This window comes from Lutra lutra, chromosome 11 (genome assembly GCF_902655055.1).
Source record: "Lutra lutra chromosome 11, mLutLut1.2, whole genome shotgun sequence".
Classification (NCBI taxonomy): Eukaryota; Metazoa; Chordata; class Mammalia; order Carnivora; family Mustelidae; genus Lutra; species Lutra lutra.
The window spans coordinates 102,731,417-102,756,283 of record NC_062288.1 but is presented as its reverse complement, the minus strand read 5'-3'; the positions used below and the strand labels follow the sequence as shown (position 1 = coordinate 102,756,283).

Genomic DNA, 24,867 nt, shown 5'->3' with positions numbered 1-24,867 from the left:
ACCTTCCTCCTCCCAATTCACCCCTGCTGGGAGGAAACTGCTATCCCAATATTCCTGTTATCCAACTTCCTGTTTTTCATCTTAGTTTTGAGATATGTAGGTATAAATCACATATTCTTCAATTTTGAAGAACTCAAGAGCAAGCACAAAGCTAGGTGTGTCAGGAATGGTCAAGATGGATGATCTTCTGGATGAAGATCAAGACTGGGTTGCCCTACTGCTAGTTGTGGGAGCCTTTGCTGGTGGAAGTTGGGGCAGAGCCAGGAGCACATCTAGCGAAATGCAGAATTCATCAGAACTCACTGGCAAGGCTGTATTGTGGGTCGGAAGGAATATGGTCAGTGGCTGACCTCCCACTCATTGGACTCAAACAGAGCAAAGCAGAACCCTTCTGTGGGATCTGTTGATCAACCTATCTATATAGGACCATCCTAGGCATACCCAGGTGGTAGGATTCCAAGGGAACATGCGCAGGGTCCAGACAATTCAAGTAAAAATAAGAGTCTGACCATCTCACTCTTTGGTCTGATACTGGTTGATCATACCTCAGTTTTTCTTCTCTGACTCTCATTTTTCACGTAGGCCCAAATGACGCTTCTTCTTGAAAGTAATCTATATTTGTTTGACAAATTTATACTGTGAGGTGTCCAATTTTTAGACACTGTTTGATTTATATTTATCACTCAATCCTCCCATTATCCCTGGGTTTTAGGCATAATTGCTTCTGTTTTAAAAGGGAAAAGACTGGGGCACCTGGGTGGCTTAGTCCTTAAGCATCTGCCTTTGGCTCAGGTCATGATCCCAGGGTTCTGGGATCGAGCCCCGCATCGGGCTTCCTTCTCAGTGGAGAGCCTGCTTCTCCCTCTCCCACTCCCTCTGCTTATGTTCCCTCTCTCGCTGTGTCTCTCTCTGCCAAATAAATAAATAAATTCCTTTTTTTATTTTTAATTTTTTATTAACATATAATGTATTATTAGCCCCTGGGGTACAGGTCTGTGAGTCGCCAGGCTTACACACTTCACAGCACTCACCATAGCACATACCCTACCCAATGTCCATAACCCTACCACCCTCTCCCTACCCCACTCCCCCCAGCAACCCTCAGTTTGTTTTGTGAAATTAAGAGTCTCTTATGGTTTGTCTCCCTCCCAATCCCATCTTGTTTCATTTTTTCCTTCCCTACTCCCCAAACCCCCCACGTTGCCTCTCAAATTTTTCATATCAGGGAGATCATATGATAATTGTCTTTCTCTGATTGACTAAATAAATAAAATCTTTAAAAAATTAAAAAAAAAAAGAAGTGAGAAGACTATTGCTTAGAAGGTATTTGTAACTGACCTAACGTTGTGCTGAGATCTGTGCTCTGGTCTTCTGACTTCAGACTCAGAACTTGACCAGAGGACCGTGCCTGCTTCATTCTCCCTGTTGTCTCTCTTTTGGCTCTGCCAGCTGGGGAGCTGCCTGGTCTGAATGCCTGCCTTGTTCAACTCCTTATTTGGGTTTCATGGAGAGTGAGGTTGTCTTTGCTCTTCTTGGTCTTTTGGTCTGTGTCACTTGAAGAATCTGGTAAGCAAGTACTAAATCTTTTGAGATTCTAATTGGAATTGCACTGAATTTATGCATCCATTTGAAGCGAGATGCTGTCTTTACAGAACTAAGTCCTTACAAGAACTAAGTCCTTCCTTCTATGGACATGGTGTATGTATTTCTATTTTTTAAGGTATTTGTAAACATTTCCTAATAATCTTATTAATGTCTTGATTTATATAGGTTTGATCATAAGTAGCTTACAGTTTCATTGTTATTGTAAATAGCTTCTTTAAGAAGTTATTTTCTCCTTTTTAAAAAATCAGTAAAGAATTAATTTTTCTCATATACATATATTAAAAGGTGAGCAATCTGGGGCTGGTTTGGCACATGCAGTGATGCTATAGAAGGCACAGGGCTTCTTTGGGCTTCCTTTGAACTATGACCAGCCCATGGATGGTACCCTTCTGGCTACAAGATGGTTCCTCCAGCTGGAGGTACAGGTTCCTGCTTCCAGGAGGGAATGGATGAAATGGGAGAAGGAAGGAGACAGTGCCTGCTTCATTGACCACAGTGGCTTCTTCATCTGTAGGAATGCTCTCTGCCTCAAAGTCTGATTTTAACAGAGCTATAGCAACTTAATTGTTATGTAACAAAAAATATTTGTATTATATATAAAATATGTAATTTTTTTAAAAAATATTTTATTTGACAGACAGAGAGATCATAGGTAGGCAGAGAGGCAGGCAGAGAGAGAGAGAGAGAGAAGCAGGCTCTGCACTGAGCAGAGAGCCCGACGCGGGGCTCGATCCCAGGACCCCGGGACCATGACCTGAGCCGAAGGCAGAAGCTTTAACCCACTAAGCCACCCAGGTGCCCCTAAAATATGTAATTTTAAAAAAAACTTTCTCGTTCTTGTGTTTTTTTTTTTTTAATATTTTATTTATTTGACACAGAGAGATCACAAGTGGGCAGAGAGGCAAGCAGAGAGAGAGAAAGGAGGAAGCAGGCTCCCTGAGGAGCAGAGAGCCCAATGTGGGACTCGATCCCAGGACCCTGAGATCATGACCTGAGCAGAAGGCAAAGGCTTAACCCACTGAGCCACCCAGGTGCCCCTAAAATATATACTTTTTATATCCTCTTACCCTCAAAATCTTTCTGACTTGTTTTAGATGTGTTTCTTGTAAACAGTATATGGGTGAATTTTATAAAAATGCCGTCTATCTTGGGGCGCCTGGGTGGCTCCGTTGGTTAGGCATCTGTCTTTCACTCAGGTCATGATCCCAGGGTCCTGGGATCAAGCCCCCATCTGGCTCCCTGCTCAGCGGGGAGTCTGCTTCTTCCTTTCCCACTCCCAGTCCCACTCCCCCTGCTTATACTCTCTCTCTGAAATAAATAAAATCTCCTAAAAAATGCAATCTATCTTTGCATTTTAAAGAGATTATTTAGTCCATTTGTACTTACTGCAAATACTCATATAACTTAATTTATCGCCATCTTCTGTTATCTGCTTTCTATTTGTTTTTCTCCCTCTCCTCCCCTTCCTCCTCCTCCTCTTCCTCCTTCTTCTTTTTTAAGTAGGCTCCATGCCCACCACCCTGAGATCAAGACCTGTGCTGAGATCAAGGGTTGAACACTGGGACACCTGGGTGGCTCAGTTGGTTGAGCAGCTGCCTTTGGCTCAGGTCATGATCCCAGCGTCCTGGGATCGAGTCCCACATCGGGCTCCTTGCTCATCAGGGAGCCTGCTTCTCCCTCTGCCTCTGCCTGCCATTCTGTCTGCCTGTGCTTGCTCTCTCTCCCTCTCTCTCTGACAAATAAATAAATAAAATCTTTAAAAAAAATGTATAAAAAAAAGAGAGTTGAACACTTAGCCAGCTGAGCCACCCAGGCGCCCCTGTTTTGCTTTTTAAAATGTCTCTTTTTTATCTTTTCTCTGTTCTTATTTTGCATTAATTGAATTTCCTCATTCTATATTTTTCTCCAAGCAGAAATTTAAAGTTTTAAGATTTTTTTCCTATTCTTTCAGTAATAACTATTGAATTACTGAAACACTTAAATTTAGGTGTTTAGGTGAATGAACACATGAATGAATGAGTTGACAAATGTTAAATATAATCAACATCTTTAACTTCTTTTCCAAACAGCGTAAAGACCTCATACCCCTTTAATCTACTCATTCCTTGCCTGAAGGGATGTGATATAATACTGTCCTTGACTGCTTTTGATACATTCTTTTTGTTCTCTGAAATTTAACTCTGATATCTTTAAAGATTTTATTTATTTTACTTGAGAGAGAGCAGGAAGAGGAGCAGAGAGACAGGGAGAGAATCTCAAGCTGACTCTGGGCTGAGCATGGAGCCAGACACTGGGCTCTATCTCACAACCCTGAGATATGACCTGAGCCCAAACCAAGAGTAGGATGCTTAACCAACCTAGCCATCCAGGCATCCTTTACTCTGATGTGTTTAGATGAGGATTTCTTTTTATTTATCCTGCTTTGTGTTTGTAGAGCTTCTTCTATCCAAGAATTTTTGCGTTTTATTAATTCAGAAAATTCCTCAGCCATTATATTTGATATTTCTCTTCTGTTACTCTATTTCTTCCTCTTGGAATTCTGTCTATACCTCAGATCAAAGTGTCTCTTAAATTGCTATTTTCCATCTCTGCTTTTTATTTGAGCTGCATTTCAGATAACTCCATCAGACCTATCTTGCAATTTACTATTTCTCTCTGCAGCTCTGTCTAATCTGTTTCCTGGGGGCTTTATTTTAATTACTATAACTTTGAATTCTGGAGGTTCACTTTGGGATTAAAAAATCTGTCCGATAATTTTTTGCTAAGCTCTTACTTTTGCCAATACTTTAATTGCCTTTTTTTTTTTTAAAGATTTTATTTATTTGACAGAGAGAGACACAGTGAGAGAAGGAACACAAGCAGGGGGAGTGGGAGAGGGAAAAGCAGCCTCCCTGATGAGCAAGGAGCCCAATGTGGGGCTTGATCCTTGGACTCTGGGATCATGACCTGAGTTGAAGGCAGGCACTTAATGACTGAGCCACCCAGGTACCTATTCAGCATGGTTATTAAATGCAGTTTTGGGTTAGAGAATTTGACAGACACCTCCAGAGCAGTGAGCAGGAAAGCATTAACACAAAGGCTGCTCTTTACCAGGCCCTGCTTGGAGGGCTGGCTCTTGTCTGCCTTCTCAGAATTTGGCTTTTGGAATGTTCTTATGCTGATAAGTTTTTTGTTGTGTGCTTGCAGCGCTGAATTGCACCAAATCTGCTTGCCTAGACTTACACACAATGTGATTTCAGGTGGACACTTGCTTTTCTTCTGAGGATCTGTGTTGGTTGTGCAGGTGGAGAAAGTGCCTATGTGACCAGCCTCCAGTAAAAACCCTGGGCTCTAGGTCTTCAGTGTCCTTCCCTCAGCAGAAACACTACATATGTGTTTGTAGGAGTGCTGACAATACTGCTACGTCCTTGAGCCCCCCCCATCTTGTTCATGTTTGCTAGATTAGAAATACTGGCCAAGGTCGGGATGGGGGGAGGCTTGTTTTGGAGATCCCCTATCTGTTAGAGATAACATAGTCTTTCCCTTTTCTGATGCACAGGAGTGTCACAAGCTCTAAACAAAGGGTTGCTGTAATTAGGAACACGCAAGCTGTCTGATGTGCACGTGAACCCTTTGATCTCACGACAGTGCCCTCCTTCATGTGTGATCACTCTGCAAAATCTGTGGACTAAGTTCTGAACATTGAGGAGAGTAACTCTGCAGCTGCCAGGGACCCCCCACCCCCACCCCTACCCATCCACCAGCCTCAATAAAACTCTATATAAATTCTATGGAGTGGCCTCTGTGTTTTCTGGTCTCCAAGTGCTTCTCAGTTTGGGGAAACTTTACTGTCTTTCCCCCACCTTTGAACAGTGTTACTATGTGGTCTCAGTGGTGGGAGGACGTAAGACACCTGAACCCAGATTCCTCCAGAGTCCACCCAATATGCCTTTGTCCCTTGCTGACACTGCTGTGGCTAAATGTAGCTGTGAGTACAACCCTGCACAGAGTCCTATGGATCCTTCCAGTGGAACACTGAGTGTGTGCGTGCCTGTGGGACTCCCAAGCAGGTGGATACGAATTTCAGGACTCAGCGCTCTGAATTCATGCTCCTGCTTCTACGGGGGCCTATTCAAGTTAGCCATGAACTTAAACCTACACAAATCGTGCTGTGTCTGGCGGTTGTGGATACTTTCTCATGGGACAAATTCAGGGTTTCTATGTCATCGTCTGTCTTTAACAAATAATTTCCAAAGTGACGGCATCTTGGCGTTATGTCATCTATTTCTCACTATTTACAAACAACAACAACAACAACAACAACAACAACAAAAGTCCAATTCTCAGTTTGCCCTGCATTCAGTCTCTTACATCTGAATTGTAGGGAGAGGGGCTCAGAGTCCCTGCCCCCTTTCACCTTCTGCCCGGGCATTTGGACCTCCAGTCCCAGAACCAGCCTCCAGGAGAGTTTACTTTCAAGGTTGGCAACTCCAAACCCAGATGGGGGGCTGGGAGATGGACGACCTTGGTAGATTTGCACTGACCCCCCCCCGCCCCGCCAAGCCTTGCCCAGCCAAGAGAAGTCCCCGGAGTAACTAAGCAAGAAGCTGGGAGAAATGACAAGATAGTTTATTGTCATCGCTGCTCATGAGGGGCTGTGAAGCAGGGGGGATGGTGAAGGTGAGCCAGAAATGGGCAAGACTGGCATCATGATTGGTGGCCGTGGCCGTGGTGGGGGTGTGGGTGGCAGAAGGACAAGTGGAGCTAGTGCAGGCTCCTTCCCCAGACCGGTCCTTCTCCCAGGAGCCTGAGGCAGGGATGCTCAGTCCAGAGAGAGTCCAGGCATGAACACTCAGGAGAAGCACATCTGGGTTTCCCTCACTTCCAGCAGTTTTTTCTGGTCTGTTTCCTAAGGGAGGCAGAGGGGCAAGATAGCGTGGGGAGAGGAGGTGCAAATTCTTTCCTCCAGAGCAGCTTCATTCTGGAGCCCACCAGATCAGCACTAGCCTCAGGGTACCTGATGCCAAGACCTCCAGCGTCCCCGCATGGATACAGACTTTCCTGGCTTCCTGGGGGTCTTAGTCCTGGGGGACCACTTGGTCAGGGACAGGGGATCTCTGGGCCAGGTCCCCACTGAGGTAGAAAGACAGGCACGATGCCCCTTGGGGCTCACTATAAGGGTCCTTTTCCCTCCCCAAGCCATGTCTTCTCCATCTCTGCTCCTCTGGACACCCCTGCTGCCCAACACACAGACACACGCTTTAGGGACTCACCTTCTTACGTTGGGACCTTCTCCAGCAGTACAGACAGAGGGGGACCAGAGATGCCAGAAACAACAGAACCCAGACACCCAACAGCATGGCCTGAAAGCTTATGAACAGGGCCTGGGGACAGAGGGCCAGTCACTGTGCCATCTGCTCTGTGCTCTCCCTCATTTCCAACACAGGGCCTCTCCCCCGCGCTTCATCCTTACACCCGTAGCTTCTGGCGGGGCTGAGGAAGGAGCTGTGCATGAGGGAGGAGGTGCTCACGAGTCCAGCACACAGAGAGCAGCCAGAAACCCCTCCTCTCGGGCCTCCGACTCCTCCTCAGAACAGAGATGGGCTCGGGCTACGATTCGGTGTCCCGGCAGCCCCGAGGCTGGAGAGGACCCAGGAGGATGTGCACGTAATCCTTCTGGAGCACTGCGCACCCCTGCAGCACTGGTTCATTTATGATCATTTCAGGGTTTGCGTGTCCCACGGGTCTGGAACACCCCCAACCACTGGGACTGTTTCCAGTCTGTTCAGTGCCGCAGCTGCGGTGACAGCAGTCTAGCTGGGTGTGCAGAACAGGGGACCCGGCCTTGCTCTTGCATCTTGGCCCTCCTCGCCCAGCGCCTGCCACCCCCCTTCGTCCGCCCACTCCCCACCTACCTTCAGCATGCTCAGGTAGGAAAGGCACAGGTGCAGTCTTCTGGTTTCTTCTGGACTTGGGGTGGTCTGGGGCACGGTGGCCCAGGACATACCCGTCGAGGAGACTTGACAGATATAGTCTCTAAAATGAAACTTGTACTCGTGGAAATAATGAGCCCCAATGACGACGGCGGCGATAGCCGTGGAGAAAGCTGCCAGGGCGAGAAGGGTCCTCAGCAAGGCCTGGTGAGAAGAAGAGGCAGAGTGAGACCCGGGAGACTCCGTCTCCAGGAGCCCAGCTGGGGAGAGACAGGCACGCTCCGGGCAGAAGGCTGGGCAGGGGTAGCCTCCAGCTTCTGGGCCTGGCGTCCCGCCCCTGCCTTTCCCCAAACTCACCCAGTAGATGCCGCCCCGTTTCTCGTAAATGAAGGCGACGGCTCCAGCCAGCACAGCCTGGGGAGAAAGGGAAGCAGGACCGGGGCTAGCACAGGGGACGCAAGCCCTCCAGCTGTCTGCTTCCATTTCCCTCGGTAACCCCTACAGACAGAGCCAACCATCCGCCCGTCCTTCCTGGGGACACTCCATGTGGACCCAAGGTTTTGAGCTAAGCTTTGTTGTCTGTAGGTAGGCCTGGGTCAAACTCCTGAGGCGTCAGGATCCTCTGATTTAGTGACATCGAAGAGCCTTCCTTCCCTTCTCTTTCCCTTCTCCAAAACAGTCCTTTTAAAGCAATGGTGCTTTATGGGGGTTCCGATGGGGGCGGAGAAGCCCTAGGTTGTTGGAGAAGCTCTCCGTGCAGGATGGGTCTGTGGGTGGCCTCTGGTCCAGGCACTTGTCCCAGCAGTGCCCGCCACCTGGGCTGACAGAACAGGACGTCTGGGGCATCCTGGAGGATGGACAGATTTGAATCCCATTTGGCGATGCTAGAACTAATCTGAGTGTTTTGCCATTGTGGGGGGGGACCAGGATGATTATTCTGGCTCTTCTCTCCATCAATATGCTGTGAGTGCGGGTGTGCCGAAGGGCCTCTCGGTGCTACCGCGACCTGCCCCCGAGCCCCTTCCGCAGATCGCACACACACATCTGTGGACGTTCGCTACTGTTGTTCCGTGGCACCCACTGGATTCCCCCCACGTGGAGGACCCGCAGAGGACAGTGGGAAATGACCAGGAGTTGCCCTCGTCTTGTAGAGTATATACACTCCAGTACGTCTGCTTGCCTAACTCAGGGCAAGTGTCTGGAAATGAGCTGGGTCCCAGGTCTTCGGTTGATGTTTGCTGCTGAACATGGCGGGGAGGCGGCCAGGCTGGCGGGAAACCATGACCGCCGGCCGGGTGACTTTGGTCAGACCACCGTTTCCCTCGGCTATTTTCTCATCTGTAGAAACAGGGGATCAGCCTCGCTAACTTCGGGGCTTTTCGACTAGTGACACATTTTACAGTATCCTGGTGATGATGGTGATGGTCTGTCCCCTCTGACAGGAGGCTAATCTGCCCCTTCTTGGCCCGTCCACCGTCCACCTGCCCGACTCACCACAGCCCCTGTCCAGAGGGCAGCTCCGGAGTCACGCAAGGTGCAGGAGTGGAAGAAGTAGAGGAAGCCTCCCAGGGCGCCACTCAGCACCCCCAGCACGATCTGCACCACCTGGAGGGAGACAAAGAGCCTGAGGACGTGGCTCCCAGACTCCTGGGCCCAGGAGCCATCTCCAGGTGTGAACAGCTGGAACCACAAGAGAGAGTGGGGAGGGGGCAGGGAGAGGAAGGAGCCCACACTGGGTCAGGCAGAGGGAGAAGGTGGCTCAGGGCTCCACCGAGTAGGACTTTAAATGGCCATGGCCCTCCTGCACCTTCTTAGCCCAAAGCCCACCGTCCTTCAGCTTTCACTGAGAAGGACAGTGAGTGAGTAAAAGAGTCAGAAACGGAGCACAGGCGATCCGGATTTCTAAGAAGATAAAACTGGCTGAGTTTCCAGTTCAGAGAGGCTGGCCATGGGTGTGCACAGCAGAAGCAGGGTCCTCTTTCCCTGACACAGGGAGCCTGAGGGCCCTTCTGGGCCCCTACTCACCCAGGAGGCCACCAGCAGCCGGCTCCGGCCCCCGGTCTGGGAGATGGCGTCCGGGGTGGGGGACCGAAGCTGGGAGCACACGTGTACCAAGAGCGTGGCCAGAGCTGACTCCTGGTGGATGTGCACGTCGATGCGGGTGGGCTCTGGGGCCCCAGGGGCCACCTCACCACTGTCAACTGTCTCCATGCTTGCGGACATCTGTCTGAGAGAGAGGAAGGGGGAGGGACAGCGAGGAAAAGTTGGCAGACAACGTGTTCAAAGATCCCATTGGCCTTTGAAGCTGGTGGGGGTCCCTGTCACAGAACAAAGTTGCTGGCCCTTTCTCAAGGGTGTTGGGTCAGGACGGCCTGGCTCTGCTGGTGCTGTTGCGACGGCCGAGCCCACTGGAGCCTCCCCCTTCACCCCAGGTCTACTGTCCCCTCATCCTCCCACCGCGTCAGGGTCTGGACCAAGCAGCGCCTCGAAGTCCTCACCTCTCCACCCTCTTCCACCAGCCTGCCATCCCGATCCCCACCCTGAGGCATCAGGCTATGGGGCTGAACACCAGGGCCCCGCTTCTGAACCCCAGAACCCCAGGTCCTGTTGCTGTAACTACTGTGCAGACGGGCCTGGAGACACCCCTCAGCCCCTAAATACCTCCCTGTCCACCAAGAGTCATGGCTCTGCCTGGCCTATTCAAGTTGCTGTCCGCCCCCGCCCCCAGCAATGAAGGGACACGCTGCGGGTGAAGGTGGAGAGCAAGGCCAGCCGGACTGGACATCAGGCAGGGACACACCGGCCTCTGCTCCTGCCGCCTTCCTGGAGTCCATTCTCCACTGGTGGTTGGTCCCTCCCTCCCTCCATCCCCAGCAAGCTCTGGGCCAGGCTTTGGAGGCCTGTGAGGGGTTGGGTGGGGAGTCCAGCGAGGAGGGGTCCTGGAAAAGGCCTGCCTGGCTGTCACCCGCCTCACCTGCTCTCCTTAGGAGCCCCTGCGGGTGAGTGCACCTATAGGGATGGCCGGCTGGGCTGGGCTGGGCTGGGCTGGGCTGGGCTGGAGCTGGAGCTGGGCTGGAGCTGGAGCTGGAAACCCAGCGGATGGAGGAGGAGGTTGGTGGAACACCAGAAGGGCAGGGTGGGGGAGGGGCTTGGTGAACTTCAGCATCCTTTGGAGAAGACAGCTTGGCAGAGGGGCCCCTGTGTGGGGGGTTTCCAGCTGCCTACCCATCCCTGGGCTCCAGCCTAGAGCGTGCGTGAGAGGTGGGAGGCCTGGGAGCCCAAAAAGCTGAAGAGCCCTGGGAAAGCCCGGGAAGCTGTCTTCTCCCCCATGACCACTTGGGCAGGTACTTTCTGAACACGGGTCTGTGGCTGCTGTGGGTGTGGGCCCCATCTGTGTTGTGAGAGTCAGTCAGAGTACGTGTGTGTGTGTGTGTGTGTGTGTTTATACTCACATGCGTGCACTCTGCCTTTCTCACCAGCCTGGTTATCAACTCAAGACAGAATCCCCCTAGAGGGGCCCCGTTGCCCCAGCTGTTTTCTGGGAAGTTGCAAAGCTGAAGGTCAGACCTTCCTCCCTCCACGCCTTCCCTCTACTCTTCTCTTTCCCAACTACGGTTCCTCAGCTGCGGGTGGATCCTCTCAGGCCTGCTCTGCTGAGGATCCCAGAGGACAGCAGGTGAGCAGGGCCCCCACAGGCCAGGTGGCCCCTTCCCAGGAGACTCTCACCATTGGACCTTGCTCTCTTGAGGAGTCTCCAAGGCCAGTCCCCAAAGCCTCCATCCTATTTCCCAGGATGCTGCTCTCTCCTCATTCCCATTTCCCACAGGACTTGCTAGGGGTGCGGAGGGATGCCCTCGACAGGGTGTGAACTGGGTGGGGGGCGTGTGTCTGGCTGCAGAAGCCTCACCGGGCCTGCCCGGTGCAGAGGCTGATGCTCAGGCGGCTGGGTGGTGAGAGCTCCTCCAGAGTGAAGCTGGAAGGTGGCACGGATGTGGCACGGGTCCTGCTCCTCTCTCCCCAGCCTCCCAGGAAGAGCAGGGCAGAGAGAATGGCCAGAGCAGCAGGGACAAGCCTCACACTGTGGAGCCCAGGGGGCATGTGAGGAGAGTCCTCATGGGACGGCCTGGTCCAGCAGACAAGCAGGGGGCTTGGCTGAGCCTGGGTTGGAGTGTGGTGGGGGAAGTGGTGGTGCCCAGCCCAAGGCACATTCAGGGCTGCCCCATGATGCTGGCTCCTGGGGCCCAAGGGGGAGATCTGGCTGATCCAGGGCACACATCCTTGAGTGTATCAGTGAACAAATCTGAACCTACTTGTGCATCTGCAGAATTGTCCAACACCTGTGCTTTATACTCTGCCTTTAGAGTACTACTCTGCCCAGGTGGGTACAAGAATGACACTGCTCTGAAGGACATAGAATACAAGGGAAGACTCTAGGGTCGCCATCTTGCTGATGTTAGAATTGTTACAACAGTCATGATTTCCATCAGGGATGCTGAAGGAGGATACCCATTAGAATTACTGCGGAGGATTGCTTTTGCGGCTGGGCAAGTTGATTCCAAAGTGCATATGGAGACATAACCTAGCAAAAAAGGCAATAAAAGAAAAAATAACAAGGGGGGGGGTCACGAAATAGTTCAATTAAATATTAAACTCCATCCTCGTCATTAAAATCGTGGTGATAGTGCCTAACTCACCACACTCAACAATAGAATATAAAGACTAGAATAGGTCTGAATTCCCAGGAGAATTTTGTTTTGCTCAGGAGAACATTTTAAATCAGTAGGAGAAAGATAATATATTCCTCGAACAGAACATACACTTCAGAAGTTAACCATCTGGGGAAAGAAACCTCACAGCAACTTGGATCTGTACCTTCCAACTTACAAGATAAACCCCAGATGGATCAACATTTAAATGTGAAAACTGAAAGCATAACACTACTTAGAAGAAAACAGGGGAGAATTATTTTATAATCTTGATGTGGGAAAGTCCTTTTTAAGTATGATATAAAACCCAGAAATCAGAATAAAGATGGAAACTGGTTAACCAGAAAATAGATCACAAATTGTAAAGAAATATCTGGAAATCCTGTCACAGATGATAATTTTTCGAATACCCGGGATCCTATACAAAACATAGCAGTAAAACAAGAAGGACTTGGCTATGAACAGAGAGCTCACAAAAGAAGGAAAAAACAGTGTCTTAAACATATGAAAAGATGACCAGTCCAGTATCACTCATTGTAAGAGAACTATGGATTGAAACTATACTGGGATAGTCACAGAAAGCAGATCAGTGGTTGCCTTGGGCCAGAGGTCGAGGGGTTTACTGGGGACAGAACATTATGGAATTTTTTGCAAAGAGAAATGTTCTTTACCGTGATGGTGGTTGGGGTTGTACAAATGTATGAATTTGTCAAACCTCACTGAGATGCCCCCTGAAAAGGGGGCATTTTGCTGCATAAAACTGATTAAAATCATTTTAAAATAATAAGATGTAATTTTCCTGATAGACATTCGAAAAAGATTAAAAAATTTGCTGACACCTCCTGCTAGCCATGGAGAGGGGCAGTGGACGTGCTTTGACCTTGCTTCTGCTTGTGGATGGCATGGGGTAGCCCCACACAGGGCAGTATCTATTAAAATGACACATGCATGTTCCCATTGACCTGGTAATTCCCCATTGTTTGCAAGAGGAAATCGATGTCTATCAATAGGAGCTGACTGAGGGGCACCTGGGTGACTCAGTTAAGCCTCTGTCTTTGGCTTGGGTCAAGATCCCATGGGCCTGGGATGAAGCCTCACATTGGGCTTCCTGCTCTGAGGGGAGCCTGCTTCTCTCTCTCTCCCTCTGTCACTCCCCCTGTTTATGCTCTCTCTCTCTCTTCTCTCTTTCTCTCAAATAAATAAATAAAATCTTAAAAAAATAAGATCCTGCTGGAAACGATCATGATGCATTCCGATAATGGAACGCTGGGCAGCCAGACACATGAGTGAGAAAGCATTTCATGGACTGATGTACAATTATCTTTAAAACATAGTTCGGTGAACAAATCATTGTGTAGATGGTTTGTTTAGTCTCCTGCTCTTTGTGGGAAAAGGGGGAGGAGAATATATTTTATATGCTTTCCTATACAAAAAAAGTCATTGTAGGATATGTAAAAAAATGATAACTTTAGTTTCCAACTAGAAGGAAACTAGGTGACTGGGAAAGAAAGATGGGAGGGAGGGTTTTAAAGGTATATCCGTTTGTATCTTTTGAATTTTTTAACCATATGGAAGTATTATGTATAAATATATATACTAAGTCCCTGAACTAATTCAGATTCCTTTCCTTGCCCAACCCGAGACCCAGACAGACTGTGTCAGACCATTCTGGGGAGAGGTCCAGGAATATATGTGGTGAAGAACTCTAGAGGTGATTTGGGTTTGCATCCCAGATTAAGGCCACTGTGACACTGCTCTGGGAAGACCCTTTGGATCTTGACAAGGGACTGTTCTCTCCCTTTACTCATGCAACATATTCCTTTTTATCTTCGCTGCTTCCCAGACCTCACTTTTGTACCACTTCTCCCCAGCAGGCAGGATGACCCAAAACGTGGTGACCGTGAATGGGGTTGATGTGGCCCCTACGCTGTCCCAGCCCAGCCACATCAACATCTACATCCACCAGGAATCAGCTTTGGCTCAACTGTTAAAAGCTGGGGCTTCCTTGAGGGAGGTCTTTTCTCACCCTGGGGACACGGCCCCTTCCAAGGCCAGGATGAGCTACGGGCAGCTGACATTCGGGGTAAGAGGAGTGGGCGCTGCAGAGGATGGTAACTCCCCTTCAACGGGTTGAAAAAAAAAAAGTGGGTTGAGTCCTCATGAGAACTTACTCTTTGTATCTCAACTTTTTTGGGAAAAGAAAGTTTTGGTAGGTTGCCCCACACATTTAGATGGAAAAGAACGATGGGCCTCTTCGTTGGTACAGTGGGGGTGGTCCCAGCCGGAGGTGGGGGACAGGTGACTGTTAGTGGAGTTTCATGGAACCCAGGAGGACTGAGGGCCCGAAGATGCGAGGCAATATTACAGGCACTTTGGGGAAAACTACAGAGAGTCCTTAGGCTATAGCCTAAAAGAGCTCAGCATCCGTCAGAAGGGATCACACCACCATACACGTGCCTAGAATGAAAGGTAAAGCAGGGTAACATTCCTAGGGTTCGACCTGCGGCAGTTGGCATCTGAACCAGACCTTGTGTGGAGGAAGAGTATGTGTAGACAGATAGAGGTGAAAGATGGAAGGAAAGGAATGCCAGGTCAAGAAAAATGGCAGGAGCAGGGTTGAAGAAGCCAGAAAGCACTGGTCAAGTTCTTTCAGAGTGAAGAGAATGGGACTCAGGGCAGATCGGACTAGAAATGCAGCCCAGGGCCTTACTGCTTGACTGACAAGGTGAGAAGTGTCCTGAATCAGCGTCAGTAGTGGGAAGGCTGCCTCCCTGTTTACGAACCTGCCTCCCAGCCAGGAGTGTCCAGGGAATAAGGGTGGAGGGTCTGCGCCTGCCTGGGCCCAGCAGAAATGACAAGGAGAGAGAGGAGTCTCCATCATCTGCAGATGACATCTCCATGACTTGGGGGTGAGTGGGCTTGGGGTACAAGGAAGGAGAAGAATCCAAGAACATGGTGAGGTTTGGCGTGTTGGTAACCAGGAGCCTGAGGGCCTGGAAGGTGGGCAAGGCAGACACTGGAAGTGCGAGTGAGGAGTGGAACTTGGATGTGACAGATCTGAGGTGCTGGTGGGCTGAGCAGGTGGTGACTGCCAAGAGGGAGTGACAGCAGGGTTCTCCAGGAAGCAGACATGAGTCAGAGTGAAATGTGCCAAAGTTTTGTTGGAGGGTCACACCTAGGAATGAGAAAGGAGGGAGCAAGACTGGGCAAGGGGAGCCACCAGATCCTGACGCAGGCCTGATGAGGGCCTGTGGGGAGCTCAGGGGCAGGGACGGCCTCTTCTGGGAGAGCTGCGTTGGGTGGAAATGGCTCTTGCATTCATTGCCTGCTTCACCGGGGGCTGGGTGGCTGGGTGGCCGTCCCCGAAGAGTACCTGTGGCTTGAAAGGTGAAGGGACCCTGGAGCTGACGAGCCCTGAAGGCTGCCCGCTGCCCTCCTTCTTGAAAGGGTTCCTCTCGGCTTCTCCTGGACAAGATGGTGGGATTCTTAAGGGGGAACGAGGAGAAAAAAGTGGGACTCATCCAGTGGGATGACCAAAAGTGGAATTGAGGAAAAAGTAATGATAAAAAGCCTGTCATGTCAGAGGGAGGGGAAGAGAGCCACGACACACTGCTTTGTGGATGTGAAGGCGACAGAACCTTCCATAATCAGAGGTGCAGAGAGGTCAAGACAGGAAAAGGAGAGGACAGCCAGCTAGGTGGGAGCTGGGTGGCCTGTCCTGGGGTGTCTGGACTGGGGGGAAGGGAGTTGGCTTCTCACTCTGTCTTGCAGGTGATCCAGATCCTGCTGGGGGCTGTAAGCTGGGCTCTGGGAGTGCTGCTCTCCTTCGGGCCTTGGACTAACCTGCGTGCCTCTGGCTGTGCCTTCTGGGCAGGGTCTGTGGTGAGTGAGGAAGGGGCTGTAAGCCTGGTGTCAAGCAAGTGGTTCTGGGCAAGGGATCTGGGGCAGGGATGTGGGGAAGAAACCAAAGACCCGGATCCGAATGCCCTTTGCCATGAGGAAGCGGCCTTAAGGGGCGAGCGAATCCCTGCCACTCCCTTCTGAAGGCCAGGCTGGGCAGGCAGGGCAGCTGTGACGGAGTCCTGTCCATAAGTTCCGTGTGTTTGCCAGTCCCTTGGATCCTGCTTCGAATCGGCTGTCCTGGGAATGGGTGGGGTGGTCGCTTCAGGAGAGTAAACTAGAGGCCTTTTCTGGCGTCTTCTCTCTTCAGGCTGTTGTAGCAGGAGCTGGGGCCATCGTCCATGAGAAGCACCGGGGCAAACTCTCCGTGAGTCTTGGGTGTCCTCTGCCCCCTCCTATTCTGTTTTTCTTCTGTATTTTTCTGTCTTCTTCCCTTTGGTTCGTAATGTCTCAGGATCTTATCTGGAGGGCTGGGGAGGGTTTCCTGGGGCAGGAAGTGAGGAAGAAGACACAGGTTTGGGGCCAGGACCTCGTGGCTCTCACTAAGGAGGTTCTGTACCCTGTACTTTTCCCTTCTAGGGCTGTGCATCAGGTCTGCTTATGCTGGCCAGTGTCGCTACGGCCGTGGCTGCCCTTGTTCTCTGTGTGAACAGCTTGGCAATGCCAAGTGATGGTTTCATTTACATCGATTCCGCCTGTGACTCCCCAGATCTTCCCAACACGACTGCTGGGTACAAAGGGAGGTGGCAAAGGACTCGCACATCATGGTGGAATGAAGACAGTTGCAGAGCCTACATGCAAATGCTGATGGTGAGAATGGGGTCCAGTCTTCTGGGACCCACACAACGGTCTGTTCCCAAGGAGCTGGGGCACTGGCAGGCAGAGATGTAGATTCTTGGAGTGTGGGCCTCATCCTAGTCTGCGGTTCGGGAGGTTTTAACTTAAGCTGGAGACATTTCTCAGACCCTCAGGGCATAAGAATTTCTGACTCAAAAGGGATGACGTGCAAAGAGCAATTAATGACGATGCCACAGAACATCCTTCTATCTTTCCCGGTGTGCGGCTGTCCTAGTTACCTACTGCTGCATAACACAACACCCAACATGCTGTGGCTGACGGTCGTCATATATCATTACTTCTCCCAGTCTGTGGGCTGGCTGGGGTCAAAGCAGTCTTCCCTTGGGTCTTCTCATGCAGTTGCAGTCAGACGTCAGTGCGGGGGTGGGGGGAGGCCATCTGAGAGCTTGATCAGGTCGGATCTTCAAGATGGCGGGATGTCCAAGATGGCGCTCACATGGCTGGGAGCTCAGCTGAGGCTGTCCTCCAGAGAGCCTACGATGGCTTCTCCATCAGGCTTGGGCTTCTCCTGGCATCGCAACTAGCTTCCAACAGGAAGTTTCTCACTGCGAATATTTCAGGAGGTGGGAAATGGAAGCCACCAGGCCAATGAGAGGCTACCCCTATGACTGGCTTAGTGTCACCTCCACTGTACCTTGTTGTGCAAAACAGTTGCAAGTTGTTCCAGATTCTAAGGGTGGAGAAATAGACCCAGCTCTTCACAGGGTGTGGTCAGGTCACATGGCAGACAAGCCAATGGGGTGGATGCTATGGCTGCCCCATGGTTGGAAAGTGGTCAGTTGGACAGAGTCTGGTATCTGGCTGTGTTGATAAGGTGGTAGCAAGAGCAGAATCAGAGGAGCAGACTCCTGACTGTGTCGTTTTGCTTCCAAATCTCCAGGATTTGTTCCGAGGCATCCGTGCTCTGCTCCTGGCTGTCTGTGTCCTGCAGCTGATCATATCTTTGGCTTCCCTGAGCATGGGGCTTCGGAGCTTGTGTGGCCAGAGCTCCCGGCCCCTGGTGAGCTGTCGGGGAGGGACCGGGGAAAGAATGGGTTTGTTTGGTGACTCTCTGGGAACAGGGAGGGACATCAGGGCCAGGAGCATCACTCAGCTTCTTTCCAGCACTCAGCTGTGTTCTTTGCCATTTGGGGAGCGTGTGCTAGCACCGTGTTTGGGTTAGCTGCTGCCCTCCTCCCCTTCAGGACCTCCTTTGTGCTTCCTATCCCAGATCTCTGGGTAGCTCCCCCTCCTCTGTACCTTTTCCTTCTCTTCCTTCTTTCTTTTACCTGATTCCAAGTTCTAGGAAGCTAACTAGGCCCCATCTTTTCTCCAGCAATGATTGATTTCCCTTGTTTTTGTTTTTGTTTTTGTTTTTTTTCAGAATGAGGAAGGGTCAGAGAAAAAGCTACTGGGGGAAAACTCAGTGCCTTCCTCCCCTGCCAAGGAGAAGACTGTGGCTACCATCATCCTGTGAGCTGCTGCAGAGCCTGCCTGGGCCTCCACATGCCCCCAGCCAGAGTAGCCCAGGGCCTCTGGAGAGGACAAAGTCCCCTCCCCAGGACCCCTCACTGCCCTGCCTCTCCCACTTGCCTGTCCTTTGGTCACTGTTCCAGCCTCCTCCTCTTCCCACTCCAATGGCCTCAATTCAAGGAACAAGTGTTGTCACCTTTTCTCCAACGCTGATTAAACAGAAACAACAGGAAAAATAATTTTGGCCAGAAAAGAGGTGGTCTCCCTTGCTTTTGCTCATGGTGTGCCATGAAAATGCCTTTCTCTGTGCTGATATGTTTGGCTTTAAATGAGGGCCAGTTTGCGACATGGAAACAAGGTCCCAGTGAGACTAAATTTAATTATGTTCCACTCTATATCCCAAGGGCAAACTTCCTTTTTACGATTTCCTTGTGTTCAAAGTAAAGCTAAAGTAACTCTCATACACTTAGAATCTTTTTGCCTGCTGAGATTGTCTTTAAGCATCTGTAATTTTGACTATAACTTTCTGGGCGGGGGTTATAGAACTATGTGAGGCATGAAACAAGACTGTTTCCTCTCTCCTTCCGTCTCTTCCTCCCTCCCTTCCCTCTCTCCCTCCCTCCCTCCCTTCTTCCCTTCCTTCCTTCCTTCCTTCCTTTCTTCCTTCCTTCCTTTCTACAATAGAGTTTATTCGCTCTCCACACCTGCACACACAAACACACACACAAACACACACATTCTCACACACCCCCCGCATTATTTTTCATTTTCTTTTTAAATGATATGAAGAATTTAAAAAACATTTTTCATTTTCTTTATACCTCTATTAATATATACTATGCATATACAGATATAAGCATTTCTGAAGGGTAAGAAAGCAGGTTATGGTCTTTAGAATTAACAAATGATTGTTATTCTGGCTTTTTTTTTTTCTTCTGATTCCAACACCGTCGAGAGGCTAGCATCTCCGTGTGGCTTCATTAAATCTCCGTGAGGTAGGGTTTATCCCTCCTTGGCAGACCACAGGGGAAGAACTAGTCTTCAAATCCAGGCAGACTGCCCCCGAGGCCCCACCTTCACCCACCTCACAGTGCTGCCTCACAGGGCCGTGCTGAGCAGGTGCAGAGCTGCTAGAATGAGTGAGGCATGGCCCTGCATGGGGGGCTTCAGGATGCGGGGCCTGCGTCTCTCTCCCCAGGGCTCCCTCGCAGCCTAGTCCGTAGACAGAGGTTTGTAAATAAGCTTGTGTAAGAAAAGGCCACAGAGATGCCCCAGAAGTATGTTCAGAGTATTGGAAAGGGGTTGGTAAATTTCACCCTGAGGGTCAAATCCGGTGTGTCGCTTATTTCTGTAAATAAAGTTTTATTGAAACACAACCACAGCCATTTGCTCACACACTGTCTACGCTCCAAGGGCAGAGGTGAGCAGTCTTAACGGAGACTGAATGGGTCACAAAGCCTGAAAGCTTTACTACCAGGTCTTCTGGGAACCCCAGGGGCGTGGGGGGGGAGTGGCTAGTTTTATTGGGTGATTGACGGGAGCCTCAAGTGTGAATGTGTCCCAGATGTGCTGGCCTGTGGCATAGGCAACTCGGGGCAATTTGGAGAGCTTGCTGGAGATACACTCTGCCCCACCCCAGACCCACTGAATCAAAATTTCCATTTTCACAAGATGCACAAGGTGGTCCTTCCTGGGCTGAGTGCAGTTCGAGAAGCGTGGGGGGAGATGATCCTACGTGGCTGACTTGCTGGGCATATTCAGATATGGAGCGAGCCTCCTTGCATTTCATCATTTCGTTTTAATTCTTTGTGAGAACTCGGTAGAGGCTGTTAATTTCTGTGCACCAGTGTTTCTACACCAATCCATTTATGGCCAGATCAGATAGAAATGTTTTTCGTTTTTCACACTAAATGTCATGTAAATAAATGTCAGCTTGGTAGTTTTTTGGTTTTTTGTTTGTTTGGTTTTGTTTTTTGGATGTTTTTGCATGAAATAGTCTTTTAATGTTGGAGTCTGGCAACTTCGTTTTCCCCCCTGAGAGTTGCTAAGTCTCGGAGGGAAGGTGATGCTGTTCCCTCTCTCTGGCCCTTTTCTCCCCATCCCGTGACTAGCCCTGGAAGTTTCTGAATCTTGTCCTTTTCTGTAGGAAATCAGTTGCCAAACCCTTCTCTCCTGCTTTTGTTTCCTTAGAAAAGCCCCCAGTTTCTGGTCTGTCTGCATGGCTCCATCTTGGTGTTGAAACTGTGTATATACAGATAGAAACAACCTCCGGAACTTGACATGGGGTCAGGCAAGTAATCCCAAGCCGGTTTGTATTTGTTGGAGGATTTAAAACCAGAGTATAAACAGGAAATGGCCTCATTCTCTCATCACTGCTTTACTTTGTTTTGAAGCCCAATGCAGGGCTCGAATTCAAGATCAAGACCTGAGCTGAGATCAAGAGCCAGAGGCTCAATTCCCTGAGCCTCCCAGACACCCCTCTCATCCCTGCTTTTAACTGTGTTTTGTCAACTCCCCATTTTCTTGTTGGATATGAGGTCCTTTAGCATCAGGACCAGATTCCAGGTCCATTACCTGGAAATGGCCTCACATTTAGTGTTCAAGACCCGGTGCTGTTCATTTTTAAAATTGCACTGGCTGGAGCTCGACTCCCCCCTCTGGCGTAGCCTGGGCTGCTGGACTGGGAGGGCCTGGGACCTGGAAGAGGGATGAAGGGCAGGGCCTCCTTAGGGACGGGGTTGGGACTTTCTGGGCTCAGCTCCATCCTGAGGATGTAGTGACGTGGGTGGTGTCTGTCCTTGCTCAGTCTGGGAGGCACCTGGTGATTTCCCTACCCTCCGCTCCGTTAGCTACCCAGGGCAGGGGCAGTTGGGCAAACTTCCTGGGAAAGCATCCCAGCGTTCCTTCACTACTCCTTGCCACTGCGAAGAACACGGTCTCTTCGGATATGCTTCTGGATATCTGACTGGTAAAACCCCATTGTCTCAAACCGAGCAAAGAAGGCCCTGGAGACTCCGAACCAAAGAACCGTTCATAAAACATGTGCAATGAAGGTTTAGGAGAAACTGTTAACTCTTATTTAAAAAAATCCCTTCTCAGGTAAGAAGGAGACATCACAACTGTTCGTTTTCAACGCTAGGGGCTGCTATGAACTTCTTCGGTATTCACCCGCTGAGTTCATTTCTCTCCCAGCCCCCCTAGAGGCCACCCCTTCATGAGGATTTCTGATTTATTATTATTTTTGATTAATTATTATTTTATTATCATTATTTATTTTATTATTTTTTATTAATAATTATTTTTATCCCCTTGGTATCTTTTTTTTAAAGATTTTATTTATTTATTTGACAGAGATCACAAGTAGGCAGAGAGGCAGGCAGAGAGAGGGGAGGAAGCAGGCTCCCTGCTGAGCAGAGAGCCCAATGCGGGGCTCGATCCCAGGACCCTGGGATCATGACCTGAGCCGAAGGCAAAGGCTTTAAGCCACTGAGCCACCCAGGCGCCCCAACCCACTTGATATCTTAAAAAAAAAAAAGACACTTGTACACTTAATCAAACAATTCTAAAGGTAATTGATATCCTATCCTCTATCTGAAAAATATAATGCCTTTGGAATGCTCCTTGTTATACGATCTCCTTGTCTTAAATTTCAGGTTCTGTCTTGGTTTATTTTAACCTCTCAAATTAGATATCTTATTCTTTTGTGTGTACTCAATGTTTGCTTAGATTTGCTCATGTTTTTATTAAGAATAAAAAACTCTCCTTTTCTTCTTATAATTCTGGGCTTCTTTCTGATACTGCTTTTTCTTCTTCCTTAAGGTATAGCCTTTCTAATTTCTTTAAAAATAAAGGTCTCTTGGTGGTAAACCTTCTCACTTTATCTTGATCAGAATATTCTTTATTATACCCAGCTTGAGAGAAATAGTTTCACTGGATAGACAATTCTTCCTTTAACGAAATGTAACCAGTTCTGGGGTGCCTGGGTGGCTCGGTTGGTTAAGCATCTGCCTTCGGCTCAGGTCATGATTCCAGGGTCCTGGGATGGAGTCCCACATTGGGCTCCTTGTTTGACAGGGAGCCTGCTTCCCCCTCTGCCTGTTTGGCCTGCAGCTCTCCATGCTTCTGCTCTCTCTGACAAAAAAAATAAATAAAATCTTTAAAAAAAAATGTAACCGATTCGGACGGCTTTTAAGATCTTTCCCCTTTCTTTGGTGTTTTGAAGATTTACTTCTGAATGTGGGTGTGTATGAATCTATTTTCCCTTAAAAAATTCTTCCTGAGGAATTATTTTAAAGAATTCTGAGTCCCAGAATTCACACTTTTGTTTTTAAAGATTTATTTACTTGAGAGAGAGAGGGAGCACATGCACGCAGAGAGGGGAGGGCAGAGGGAGAGGGAGAGACAGTCTGCAGCAGACTTCATCCTGAGCGTGGAGTCAGAACCAGGGCTCGATCCCACCACCCTGAGATCAGGACCCTGAGCCGAAACCAAGAGTCAGACACTCAACTGACTGTGCCACCCAGGTGCCCCCTCACTTTTGGTTTGTAAAACCTGAGAAACTCTGAGTTACGTCTGTGATCAGTCCCTTTCCTGCACTCTTCCCTGTAATTCCCTACGAATTCTTGGTCAGAGCTGAGTTGGACCTTGTCACTACAGCCTCCCGATCTCCTTGTTCCTTTTCTGTTTTACACTTTCCACCTCTCTGTTTCTACCTGCCGCATTCCGGATAACTTCTTCATAATTATTTGCCGAGTTTACTCATTACTCCCTAGTTATTATAATCTGATTTTAAACCTTCTGTGCAATTTTAGATTTTTGTTAAACATTTCTGGACGTTATCGTTGCGGTTTTTTCAAACCTTCTCTCCTCTTTGGACCCTCTCTTGTTCCTCAGTCACGCTGCTGAGGGTCTATTTTATTTCTTTAAACTTCCCGCATTATTTGTTGTATTTTCTGTAGGAAGTAACACCAGAGTTTGAAGTCTTTGTTGTTTTCTGCTACCTACTCATGCTATTTAGTTAATTTATTTTTATGTAATTTTTTTTTTTTTACCATTTTAACCATGTTTAAATGTAAGGTTCAGTCACATTAAGCACATTCCCACGGTCATACAGCCATCACGCGTGTCTAGAACGTTTTATCTTCCCCAACTGAAACTCTGTCCCATTAAACATTAACTTCCCCTCCCCCCCTTCCTTGTCGCCCCTGGTAACCACCTTCTACTGTCGGTCTCTGTGAATTTTATGCTCTAAGTACCTTATATAAGTGGAATCCCACAATATTTATTCTCCTGTGACTGGTTTGTTTCAAGGTCCTCCTGTGTTGCCGTGTGTCAGCTCTCTTCCTGCTTAAGCACGGGCCGTGTTCTGGTGTAAGCTTTCAGTGGGCCAGTCTCCTGTGGATGGCTGATGTGGCCTGTAAATGTAAGTTTGGAAGTCAGCAGTGAATTACAATGGTAAACAAACCCTCCCGTTTGTATACACAGGAGTGATATTAGGGAGACTTGGGAGGACACCTTCTAAATATTTGTTGGATGAATCAATAAATGGCACGAATTATTTTTTCCAGCTGTGCACGGAATGTGTCTGAGCTATTTACACTCCATTTGCATTGTGATTAATGGCACGTATTTGGGTGGTCACTGAGTAGGGCTGCGATTTCCAGCGTGGGATCAGGGCATTCCCACTAGGGGATACATCAGAACCGTTTGGAAACTTTCTCATGGTACCTATCTTTTCTTGGTTGAAATTTGAAATGTAGTGAGGTGGGGAAAATGCTTTTTGAGAACCAATGGACTAATGTTAGTATGGGATCTCATAACAAAGTAGCCTTGGCATTCATTCTCCCCTTTTTAAGGAACAGCCCCGGGTTTCCATTTCCTCTCCATTTGGGAGATCTGTTTTCCTCACTGTCTGGCTATGTGTTCACGGTGGGGCTTTAGCCTCAGTTCCAGGGATAAAGGATGTGGCCCAAGCTTGGACCAAGCAGCAGATCATTTCCCCCAGACCATGGTTGTGGTTTCAGGAGTGGGCACACCTAAACTTGTCCCATCAGAGTATACCCCAAAGACTACCAGAAAAGGCTCTGGCTCTTTAGGCTGAACTTGAACCTGGAAGGCTGTAGAGTTGGAGCGGTAACAGCCATACTGCCACCAGGAGAGGTCTTCCTGGAGCTGCCAAAGACCACCCTATGGGCTCTAGAATGAAGACAAGCTGTCGAATCAGAGCGGAGGTGGGAAAAACCCACTGTGGGGGATATTGTAACAGTGCCTGAAGCAGAAGTGACCCTTGCCATTTTAGTATGTGACCGAACAAGTCATCTCTTGCTTAAGTCACTTGCAGTTGAACCCATTCTAATTAATATGTGGAGAGACAGAGATATCGACTTGGCCTTTGAGTTGATGTCCAGGAATCTCTAGGTCCCAGACCCTGGGGT

The 24,867-nt window shown here is 49.2% G+C and overlaps 2 protein-coding genes across 6 annotated transcripts; one reads left to right on the top strand and one right to left on the bottom strand.

The window, feature by feature from the left end:
• Window positions 1-6,190: 6,190 nt before the first annotated feature.
• Window positions 6,191-10,981, bottom strand: TMEM176A (transmembrane protein 176A). Of its 3 annotated transcripts, none has more exons than XM_047695441.1 (7): window positions 10,970-10,981; window positions 9,543-9,740; window positions 9,012-9,122; window positions 7,875-7,931; window positions 7,500-7,721; window positions 6,858-6,968; window positions 6,191-6,493 (listed from the first exon to the last, which is right to left on the bottom strand). In XM_047695441.1, exons 2-7 carry the CDS (start codon window positions 9,738-9,740, stop codon window positions 6,437-6,439), a joined length of 756 nt encoding a protein of 251 aa, XP_047551397.1. In that variant the 5' UTR covers window positions 10,970-10,981; the 3' UTR covers window positions 6,191-6,436. The 3 variants fall into 3 exon arrangements, with proteins under 3 accessions (XP_047551397.1, XP_047551395.1, XP_047551396.1); XM_047695439.1 differs by lacking the exon at window positions 10,970-10,981 and adding an exon at window positions 10,492-10,639 and having other exon boundaries at window positions 9,543-9,744; XM_047695440.1 differs by lacking the exon at window positions 10,970-10,981 and adding an exon at window positions 10,492-10,572.
• A 66-nt stretch (window positions 10,982-11,047) lies between these two features.
• Window positions 11,048-18,905, top strand: TMEM176B (transmembrane protein 176B). Of its 3 annotated transcripts, XM_047695438.1 has the most exons (8): window positions 11,048-11,193; window positions 14,095-14,306; window positions 15,995-16,105; window positions 16,434-16,490; window positions 16,703-16,715; window positions 16,833-16,933; window positions 17,862-17,981; window positions 18,345-18,905. In XM_047695438.1, exons 2-8 carry the CDS (start codon window positions 14,103-14,105, stop codon window positions 18,435-18,437), a joined length of 699 nt encoding a protein of 232 aa, XP_047551394.1. In that variant the 5' UTR covers window positions 11,048-11,193; window positions 14,095-14,102; the 3' UTR covers window positions 18,438-18,905. The 3 variants fall into 3 exon arrangements, with proteins under 3 accessions (XP_047551394.1, XP_047551392.1, XP_047551393.1); XM_047695436.1 differs by having other exon boundaries at window positions 16,703-16,933; XM_047695437.1 differs by having other exon boundaries at window positions 11,056-11,193; window positions 14,098-14,306; window positions 16,703-16,933.
• Window positions 18,906-24,867: the final 5,962 nt, after the last annotated feature.

Bases quoted from the DNA above. Each gene is read 5' to 3' on its own strand.
- TMEM176A (XM_047695441.1), bottom strand. From the start codon at position 9,740: ATGTCCGCAAGCATGGAGACAGTTGACAGTGGTGAGGTGGCCCCTGGG. The intron at 7,932-9,011 runs GTGAGTCGGGCA...CTTTCTCCCCAG, and splicing joins CCCTCTGGACAGGGGCTGTG to GCTGTGCTGGCTGGAGCCGT. The intron at 7,722-7,874 runs GTGAGTTTGGGG...TCTTCTCACCAG, and splicing joins AACGGGGCGGCATCTACTGG to GCCTTGCTGAGGACCCTTCT.
- TMEM176B (XM_047695436.1), top strand. From the start codon at position 14,103: ATGACCCAAAACGTGGTGACCGTGAATGGGGTTGATGTGGCCCCTACG. The intron at 16,491-16,702 runs GTGAGTCTTGGG...TTTCCCTTCTAG, and splicing joins AGCACCGGGGCAAACTCTCC to GGCTGTGCATCAGGTCTGCT. The intron at 17,982-18,344 runs GTGAGCTGTCGG...GTTTTTTTTCAG, and splicing joins GCCAGAGCTCCCGGCCCCTG to AATGAGGAAGGGTCAGAGAA.